Source organism: Pyxicephalus adspersus, chromosome 11 (assembly GCF_032062135.1).
Source record: "Pyxicephalus adspersus chromosome 11, UCB_Pads_2.0, whole genome shotgun sequence".
NCBI lineage: Eukaryota > Metazoa > Chordata > Amphibia > Anura > Pyxicephalidae > Pyxicephalus > Pyxicephalus adspersus.
This window is the reverse complement of record NC_092868.1, coordinates 57435444-57445846: the sequence shown is the minus strand read 5'-3', so window position 1 is coordinate 57445846 and position 10403 is coordinate 57435444. Positions and strand designations below refer to the sequence as shown.

At 47.2% G+C, this 10403-nt stretch overlaps 1 protein-coding gene across 1 annotated transcript; it reads left to right on the top strand.

Moving 5' to 3' along the window:
* Window positions 1–2572: 2572 nt before the first annotated feature.
* UBE2M (ubiquitin conjugating enzyme E2 M) lies at window positions 2573–10036 on the top strand. The gene is made up of 6 exons (XM_072427287.1): window positions 2573–2922; window positions 4256–4350; window positions 5592–5630; window positions 6743–6846; window positions 7468–7531; window positions 8382–10036. The coding sequence occupies exons 1-6, from the start codon at window positions 2814–2816 to the stop codon at window positions 8520–8522; spliced, it is 552 nt and encodes a 183-aa protein (XP_072283388.1). The 5' UTR covers window positions 2573–2813; the 3' UTR covers window positions 8523–10036.
* The last annotated feature ends 367 nt before the right edge of the window (window positions 10037–10403 follow it).

Below are 10403 nucleotides of genomic sequence, written 5' to 3'. Positions count from 1 at the left end.
GAAGGAGTTTGTAGGCTGTTCATCACAGTAGGAGTTCAGGAATAGTTGCAGCCTGCGTGCATCTGTGCGAAGCTAGCAGAAGTCAATATCGTTACCGAAGTGGTACAGCAAATCTCTATCTGCATGGTGGCACCACCAAGGCTACCATCATCCCATTATCTACCACTGCATTGCCCCCATTACTATGGATTTCTGAAGCCTAGTAGAGAAGGGGTAAAACCCCCATTATTTCATGTTTTTCTTTTGAAAATGTTTCCATAAACCCAACAGGATTTAGGGCAATTCTTGCAAAGTCAGGGGAAATGGCCTTTTGGACTAAAGCCCCCAACTCGAAGATTTCTCCTCGCCTTTTATTGTGAGGATAACACCAAAGGGTCTACAATGACCTAAACTGGACTTTCCACAAAAACTGAAGGCTCACACTTCCACTGTCCCCTTTATGAATCAAAGTATACCTAAAAAAGAACAGATTGAGATAATACTTACCTTCCCCCTGTGACACCACTATCCCATCACCAGTCCCCCGGAACACACAGCAGGATCAGGACACCCCAACTGCATCTTCTTCTGCGCTGCGTTCAATGGGGGATTTGTCCTGGAAGGACGGGGAAGGTGTCCTCACCTGCGGGTGGAAGATCAGAGTGAGGGAATCTGGACAATCTAATTGGCCTTCTGTTCCTGCACCTTGATTGGCGTGCACCTAAAATAAGTTTTTTGGCTATGATTTGGGAAGGCGCCTCTTCTCTATGAAAGCCCCATGGCTGACAATCAGGGCAAAAACCCAGCCATGAGGTCACAAGAGCGGCCTTCAGAGCTCAGAGATGGGATTGTTACAAAGCTCAGATTGGGGAAAGATTGTATCCCCTAATTGTTTCACTCATTTATTGAAATATTAATTGTGTTTTGTATGAATCTGAATATAATTCACTGCATATATCACTCAATTGCCAAAAAAACCCAGCTTCTTTCTTCATTTTTTCTTATTAGTGAGGGAGAACCCAATGGCCCATTGAGCTTCAGAGGTCCTGTGTGGTGAAGGGACTAAGTTCCAGAAGGACAACCAGAACTGCCGCCCTCCACTAATCTGGGTTTATGGCTGAACGGAAGCCTCTCGTCACATAAAAGTCCACTTGGAAACTATAATAAAAGCACCGGAGAGATTCTCAGACTGTGAGGAAGAAGATTCTCTGGTCTGATGAATCCAGGATTGGACTGTTTGGCCTCAATTCCTAACGTCTGGAGGAAACCAGGCACCTCTCACCACCTGCTCAATACCATCCCAACTGTGAAGCATGGTGTGGCAGAATCATGATGTGGGATGTTTATTAGCAGCAGGGACTTGAAGTATGGTCAGCGTTGTGCGAAACCTGAAAGTGTACATAAACCCACGATTTTCACTGTACATAAAAAGGTAGACAACCCCTTTATGTAAGGTAAAAATTCTGTTTGTTTGGTTTTATTTTAAGTGCAATACCCTTTTATTAAAAAAAAGGGTGCAGCACCGTCCCCTAATTTTGCAATCAGGAATGAATAGGAGCGCAGAGCCCCCCGGGATACCTACGTCACGCGGAGTGCATGCCCGAGATCCTCTGCATGCCCAGAAGAAGCCCTTTCATCAAAAGGGAAAGCAATTGCGGATCTCACGCATGTGAAAGTGTTTTTCCCGTCTATGTCACCCGATCTTGCGCCTGTGTTGGGTGACGTAGAAAGAAGCTGGAAGAACAGGCAGCGCAAGCAAGATGATGGCGGTGCCCGGCACGTGGCCTGCAGGCGGACACCGGGACCCGATGGAATAAATCCTCCGGACCGATCGACTGCTCTGCGGGATTGAAGGTAGGTATCATCACCCAAAAAAACTCAAGACTGAAATTGAGGCTTCAGTCTGAATATTCATAGAAATGTTATGTTTTTTCTTTTTATTTCAATGTAATAAAATGTCTAAAATTCCATTTTCACGTCATCATTATGGGGACTGAATGTGGATTAATGGAGGAAAAAGAATTTAAGTAAACTAGTTTTAGGCTGCAACAAAATTAAAAAAAGTGAAGAAGTTTGAATACTTTCAGCAGTGTGAAGAAGTAAGTACACCCCTCTTAGTTCCTGGTGCTTCCATGGCAACCAGGGCCCTGCTGGGAACTTCCTCTATTTATTCCTAAGGAGAAACCACTAGGGGGCGATAACCCCTCCGGTGAGGCCATTCAACTGGGTTCCAGTAAATATTTTTATATTAAATTATATTGAATAAGTCTTAGAAAATTATATATCCATTAACTATATTATACATTATTAAACAAAACAAAATTCACTCAGCCCGGGTGTGCTTCAGGACCAAGATTTCCGATTATGACCGAGTGCCAGCTGAGGAGTTTCCGAACGCTTCCGATTTTTCCCTGCCAGTAAAGAGCTGCTGCCGAATATTTCCGAAAATGATCGGATGGCTCCGGAGATAGCCGAGTACGCTTCCGAACGTTTCCGAAATCCAATGGAGCGACAGCCCACCCGCCCTTCTCCGAAGGCTTTTCCCGAAGGTTTCCGATCTGCTCCGAACGTCAGCACTACCGGTTCCGGAGTTTGACGAGCGTTTCCGAAGCTGCGCAGTAGCGGCGGAGTGGCTGGGGCGCCCGCAGAGAGCTGAGTGTTTCCGCTGCCGGGCTCTACAACGCACAGACGGATCGGGGAGCCTCGGCTGTACGTGAAGCAGCCAGGAGGAAAGGGACGGAGGGAGGCCGGGAGGAGGAAGAGCTGCCCCCGCTGTATAGGGAGAGTGCCGGCTGCTGAGGAGACGGAGAGACCCGCGGGGGGAATCCAGCACGATGATCAAATTGTTCTCCTTGAAGCAGCAGAAGAAGGAGGAGGAATCTGCCGGCGGTACCAAAGGCAGCAGCAAGAAGGCATCGGCCGCCCAACTCCGCATCCAGAAAGGTGAGAACCGGGCCTGCTGCAGTATACGGGGCGGCCACTGGGGGGCGCTGCTAATGCCACATCCCCCCCACTCCCCTTATATGGGGGGAGCTCCCCAACCCCCACACTTCTCTTACATCACTGCAAAATCCTGCATACCTGGCCAGGGGGTGGCTGCTGGGACTTGTGGTTCCTCACAGCTGGCTGCCCACCATGGAGCATATTGGTGGACCCAATATAGACATCCGGGGTATGCTGAGACTTGTGGATCCTCATACCTGGCTGTGCTCATTGGGGCTACACCGTGCCCCCTTATTCTGCTGGGGGGAGGGGTATGACAAGGCCAGGCGGCACTTCAAGTGACCCTCTGGTTGCCCATTGTGCCCCAGCTGAGGTATGACATGTGGGCAGCTAAACTGCAGTCCCTGGGGTCACCAGCAGGAGGAAGGAGGTCCTGATTCCTCTATATAGATAGAATTGTGGGGTCACCATCACTAGAGGGGTCACCGGCAGGGGGAGGGGTAGGATAGGGGCAGTCATATTTTGGGTAGGTGGATGGGTGGAGTAGTGGGATTGGTGGTGTATAGGGGGAGTAGTAGGATGGTCTAGACATGGGGGGAGGAGTAGTAGGGGGGTATATGAGTAGGGATAGATAGGTCAGTATATGGGGGAGGGAGGAATGGGGCAGTCAGTCTGTGGGTAGGAAGGTTTATATATTATGATGGGTAGAGGGATTGGTGGTATGTGGAGGGGTGGGGGGTGGTGTAGTGGGGCAGTAAGTTTATGGGTAGAGTGGGCAGGGTATGTCAGATCGGGTTTTCTGCCATGGTTGGTCCATTGTGAAGATCACAAAGATTTGCCCCTTTTTCCCAGCCCAGTTCTGCAGTTCGTGTCCTCGGGTCCCCCAGAGATTTCCATTCACCCCACTCTCTCCATTTCCTGTGAATATCCCGTTCTCTGTCCAGCCATCCTTGTCGGTGTAGTTTGGGAATTCTGTGGCCTTCTGGAATTCCTGGGCAGTCAATAATAAATGTTAGCAGCCACTACTGGTGTCCACCATGGGAGGGCAGCAGTGAGGAGTCTGATCAGTGCCCCATTCTTCTGGCCAGGATGGATCTTGGCTATGACTAGCAGGGGCCAGTGCTATGAACCAATCGGGCTTCTTTCTCTGACACACATCAGTGTCCTGCAGCTCATTCCCTGTCCAATCAGCAGGCAGGGGGTGTGTTCTAGACCGAGCTGAGCTGCTGCTCTGGAGGTCCCAGGCCGGACAAGTCGTAGTTCAGGTTGAACAGAATTACCATCATTTTATCCAGATCGGATTTCCCTGACGCTGCTGCTGTTTGCCTTTCAGATATCAATGAGCTGAACTTGCCGAAGACGTGCGAAATCGAGTTCTCCGACCATGACGACCTTCTTAATTTCAAGCTAGTCATCTGTCCCGATGAGGTAGGTGGCCGGGGATCAGCAGGTCAGCTGACCTGAAAGCAGGAATGCATGTTACTCATTAGAAAGTGGATTACAGGAAGCTGCTGTGATTGGTGTTGTCACCTTAGTGACCCCAGATACAAAATCCCCAATGTCAGCTGATCTTGGAGCTTACAAAGAGCCCTGATGTGTCATGTGATAGCGTTCGGGCACAGTGATTGGCTGCGAGACCAAAGCAATTGGTATACTGCAGGTCACATGTCTCTCTGTCATGACCCCATCATTTTGTCCTGACTGAGCAAGCTGACAGGTTCTCTTTAATTCACGGCAGCACTGCGTGTCGCAGGTTTGGTACAAGTGACGAGCGCATTCTGCACTGCATTTTATAATGGCGCTTCTGTTGTGAATCCTCCGGCAGGGCCCAATCAACGTAGAAGCTGAGCGTTTTTGGGGTAGGCAGAGCGCGGAGTTCCTGCGTTACCATGGTAACCCCGGTTTTCTCTCCGGTGTGGAATCGCCTCTATTGTTGTGCAGATTTTGGTATGTGTTCAGAGGCCGCCATGAGCCACACGTAGCCCCGATGAGCCGCACGCAGCCCCTACCTCCTCCTATCTCCACAGAAGGCGGCAGAAATCCAGCGACGAGTTGCTCGCAGTGTGAAAATTGTCGCATTCCTGCCCGCAGCAACAACAGGTTTGTGGGCCAGAAACGGCTTAAAGGGGCCAATGGATTGAATGTGAGCCCGGCCATCTGATGTGACTTGCCATGGAGAACGATTAGATTTTATTTCAGCCTTTGTTACATCTCAGGGCTGCCGATCGTGGAGACTATTTACAGCCAACTCCTGTGCACTGCAGAGATGGCTGTATGGCATTGATCAGGGCCGGTCACCTGATGGTGACCACAGCAAACCAGTTCTATGCAATGTGTCAGCATGGCTGCTTGTAGTCTGCAATTGGTGACAACGCAAGAGCACAGCAGCAAGACAGGGACAGTGTGTGTCATACCAGGAAGGGTCTGAACAAGAACCTACATGGCAGGATCAACTGAGATTATTTGGTAAAATGTGCAGATTTAATAATATTGAAAATGAATATAACATATTGAATGAGATTTGCATTTTCATTGCATTGGTGATTTTGTCATGGGGGGGGGGGGGGGGGGGGTTTTGGGGGGGCTTTCCCCCACCCCCCTTCTTATATTCCCCCCATACATGCGCCATGTTCATGCCACTGACATGTTATGTTTTCTTTTTGTTTCAGGGCTTTTACAAGGCTGGCAAATTTGTCTTCAGTTTTAAGGTGAGTTCTTTATAAAGAATATGGCTTCCAGGTGTCTGATCCTGGGGGTCAATGTGAAGGCATCATTATTAAATCTGCCCTCCGACCTCCCCTTCAGTCTGACACCGTTGTACCGGCTCCTCTCTTGGACCAAAACTGCGTCTCTGATTTCCCTGCACACTGAGCTTCTCACAGTGTACATCAGAAGCTGCAGCAAATCAAACAGAGTCCGCCTCCGTTCCTGATTGGATCATTATCATCAAGCCCCTCCCTCTCCAGGCTGAGTGTCCCGGGCCCTACCCCTTCAGTTTACAGAGTCCAAAGTCATGGGGAGCTCACAATCTAATGCCCCGTGCATAGCCATATTCTAGTAACTCACTCTAAGACCAGTTTAGGGGAACCCAATCACCCTGCCGGTATGTTTTGGAAATGAGGTTCAGGACCGGTGTGCTAAGTCCTCCCATGTCATCGCATTAAAGCGTACCTAAACTTTCACTTTACATAAAAAGGTAGACAACCCTTTTTTTGTAAAGTAAAAATTCTGTTTGTTTAGGTTTTTTTAAATGCAACACCTTTTTTTTTTTTTTTTTTAAGCACCGCCCCCTAATTCTCGATTACATTGTCGTGAAAAGAGAAAAGTTTGCCGATCTCACGCATGCGCAGTGAGATCTGCAAGTTTGTTTTCCAACCTACGTCACACGACGCAGGCGTGAGATCGGATGACGTAGGTTGGAAAAAAAAACAAGGAGGCAAAGATGGCGGCGCCTGGAGACGGATGCTGGGACGATGCAGGACCCGATGGGACAAACCTCCGGACTGATCGACTGCTCTGCAGGATTGAAGGTAGGTTCATATTTTTTTTTTTTTTTAAGCACTTTTCAGTTTAGTTTCTCTTCAATGGAGATTTCAATGGAAACTTTTTCCTTGTCCTGCACCAGGCAGCCATGAACGTCTCCTTTACCATGTGACCCCATCATGTGCTGGCTGCCTGCCCAGCACCGCCCCTGCCCAGCACTGACTCCTCCCCTTTCTGGTGATTGGACAGGAACTGTTTGCTGGATTTTATTTTGCGTTCCAAGATTTACGTTGCTTCTGATTTTCTCCAATGACTTTTATGCTTTTTATCTCTGCAGGTGGGGCAGGGTTACCCCCACGATCCACCCAAAGTGAAGTGCGAGACAATGGTATATCATCCAAATATAGATCTAGAGGGTAATGTCTGCCTAAATATTCTAAGGTAAGCTTCTGAGTTCTAAACCTCGCTTCATTAAAGCTTTTCCTTTCCCTATACTTTTACCTGGTCATCTTGTCAATAATTTACTTCCTGTCCTGTGGTGACAACACTCACTGTATAGAAGGGTAATGTTGTCACTGACAGACAAGAATACAGAATCTCCCCCACTCATCTTTCTATGACATAAGTGATGTGTTCTGTAGTACAGGGGGCACTGAGAACATTGTAATTGATAACAGCACAGGAAGTGATGAGCTCACTAGATTTCTGGCAGCTAGTAAACATTTTAAAAGGTTTATACAAGAGTATATTGGGATTTACATTTACACATTTTTACCACCCTGACCTAATAGCAATACATTATTTTTATTAATAAATAGTATTTATATAGCGCCAACATATTACACAGCGCTGTACATTAAATAGGGACTGCAAATTACAGCTACAGGCAGTGACACAGAAGGGGGAGAGGACCCTGCCCCGAAGAGCTGACAATCTAGGATCACCTACATGGGGCAGATTAGATGTGATCCCGTTGAGCTGGCTGTAATTCTGTGTCCCCAGATGTTGTCACCCATTTCCCGGCATTTGTTGTATCATTCTGATATTGTTGTATCTGTGCAGGGAGGACTGGAAGCCCGTACTCACAATAAATTCAATAATCTATGGTCTGCAGTATCTCTTCTTGGTGAGTATTGATCTGTTCAGCGCATGATGGGCAGTACATTATCACTGTGACTAGACCATGAAATCTGTTTTCTGATTGGTTGCCAGGGTTCTAAAGAGACCCTGTCATTCATTTTAATTGAAGTTTACTAGAAGCTTTAGATTGCATTATGTTTGGGTGCCTCTGGTTCCTTCCTTCCCCCGCATCTCTACAAACCTCAGAAATGACGGGGGTCAGAGGAAGGAAGCAAAGCATGCAATAAAAAATGCTTCAGCACTGGAGGCCAATGGATGGTGGTAGGAGGCACGAGCCAGCAGAAGAGGGGAGTATAAGGGAATTTACAGGGTCTCTTTATGGTGTATGCCATTTGGAGATATTTCCATGTCTTCCTGTTCCATCTCTGGGACAGGAAGTAAAGGAAAAACTTCCCAAGCAGAAAGTTGTCACCTGCCTCCAATTGGAAGACTTCCCCTCAATCCCTGGTGTTGATGACAAGGGTACAATAAAGACTTTCTCATACTGGCCCTCTGATTTTTGATATATTTACCCCTTTTTGTTTCCACTCCAACTGTACGGATTGCAGCAGTTGGCGGTTTGTTTGAATTTTTACTCCAGGCTGCTGGATTTTTAGTAGAAATGATTTGGGCTGTAATGGCCACGCCCCCACATGTCCGTCCTTTTGTGATAGCAATAAAGTTAGGTTAAAAAAAAGAAAATGATAAATGCTTTTATATAGTTAGGAAAATATCAAATGTTTTTGGGTTCAAAATTTCTTTTTATGTAAAAGGTTCCCAGGCCACAGTCCTAGATGGAGCTGTATGTTATATTCTATGCACCCATTTCCTGTGTTTTTGTTTTTTTTGTTCTTTAGGAGCCAAACCCTGAAGATCCATTAAACAAAGAAGCCGCCGAGGTTCTTCAGAACAACAGACGCCTGTTTGAACAGAACGTCCAGCGGTCCATGAGGGGGGGCTACATAGGGTCCACCTATTTCGAGCGCTGCCTGAAATAAAACTCCGCAGTCTCCGAGTGCAAAACCCGCCATCCATCTGACCTACTTCTCTCCTCCCCCGCCCCTTCCCTTACAAATCCCCCAATCCCGTCGCTCATCCATACAGCGCCCCACCCTCTTCTCTTAACAGCCACGCCCAGCCTGGGCCGAGCTCCCGATGTGGATAGACCTATGCAAGGTCCCATGTCCTGCTGCTATCCCTTTGTATTGGGAGGGAGCACTGCGTGCACATATTACAGTACTCGACAGCGCCACCTGGCTCTCAATACCTCACGTCCCTCCCCGCCCCTGCGGAGCTTCTATTTATTGATGGGTTCATAAGTTATCCATGACTTGGTCCCAAGATTTTCTTCTTTTGCCATCAAGGAAATTTCTGAACGTCGGTGACTGAATTAGTTTCTCAGTAAAGTTATCTTTTTTTTTTTTTTTTTTTTTTTCATGATTATGTTAGCCCACGTGAAGACATTTCAGAATTTTGGTGGCCTTAAAAAAAAAAAGTTTTGTTAATGTTTCTGTTCTGATCAGAATTTTCCACCCATTGTCTCTGTAATTTTATTAAAAGACGGAAAGAATCCATTGAGTCGGCTGGCAGGATTTTGTCTTGAGTTTCATTGGAAATGCCCAATATTTGCTGACCCTTCCATGTAGCAACATGGCCGGGGTCCCTCTACCCAGCATTCCCTTGTCGTCTGCTGACCCACAAGTCAGATACAGTGGCCCCGGAGAGCCGTTGTATTGACATGACTTTGCTGTGCTGTACATAGTTTCACCAGCAGGTGTCACTGCAGATGAAATTGACAGCTCCCGCTTTGGTGTGAGAATTGTGGAAGGGAGGAATCTTTCATGATAATCACAAGCGAAGTTTAGTTGGAGTAGATGACATTTTTAGAGATTTCCAACCTCCTGGAGATGCAAAACTGCAGATAGAACCCAACGCATTTTTTTTTTAAATAGAGAGGGTCTGGTGGCATGGGGCCATCAGGGCCAGAAGGTCACCAAGTCTCTATGATCATTGACCTTCTGTTCCCACATTTCTGTATCTCTCATTATTCCACATTATGCCCCCCCTTTACCTTCTTGGGGTGGGGGGCGAGGAATCTATAACTACAAATATTTATTGAGCGGCTTTGCTGTGGTTTAGTCCACGGGTGGAAGGTGCCATGCTGGACGTCAGTGGTCCCTGTTGGCATTGGGCACTGTACTCTTCAGGGTTTACACGGCGGACCCTACTAAGTTCCAGGGCCCAGCCGCTTTCTCCTTCGTGACAGCCATGCCTAGGCGCCCCCTACGGGCCGAGGGCTACCCGTTACAGTTTTAGAGCCTCATTCACAAAGCTTGGTGATGTTTTTTTTTTTTTCTTTTTTTTTTATGAATATTGAAGAAGAATGAGTTACTGTGCAGTAAAAGGGTGCCGTGGTCTTGTTATTGAGACCCTTCGAGCCCACTTCTTGACGTGTATGGTTTTAAATAATAAAACAAAAAGACAAAAAATAAATAAAAGGTAATAAACCGTATTGTATTGGCTGTGGTGTTTCATGTGCCGCATGGCCTTGTTTGCTGCTCGTGTGGGGTGGGGGGTTCTTTGTTTCCTATATTCACAATACACTTTGCTTTGTGTTTGGCAGTTTTATTATATGTTATGTATATTGCTAGAGTTCAGCTTTAATCAGACGGGAATGGGACGAGATGTGACAGCATTTATAAAGGCGGACTGTGGGCAGAGCAGAGCGTGTCAGGGCCCCATATTTGTGGTGTGTATCCAGCAATGACATGTGTAGCTGATGGCATTCTGGAGCAATGCATTCCCAAATGTAACAGTAGCTTTCTCAGCAGCTCAGCTCTGCCTCCTTGCTGTGACTTAGTTGCTTAGGTCCTCTTTCC

What these genes read in the sequence shown, in the direction of transcription:
- UBE2M (XM_072427287.1), top strand. Translation starts at nt 2,814, where the DNA reads ATGATCAAATTGTTCTCCTTGAAGCAGCAGAAGAAGGAGGAGGAATCT. An exon ending in TAGTCATCTGTCCCGATGAG is followed by an intron (nt 4,351 to 5,591) that starts GTAGGTGGCCGG and finishes TTTTTGTTTCAG; the next exon opens with GGCTTTTACAAGGCTGGCAA. An exon ending in AATTTGTCTTCAGTTTTAAG is followed by an intron (nt 5,631 to 6,742) that starts GTGAGTTCTTTA and finishes TTATCTCTGCAG; the next exon opens with GTGGGGCAGGGTTACCCCCA.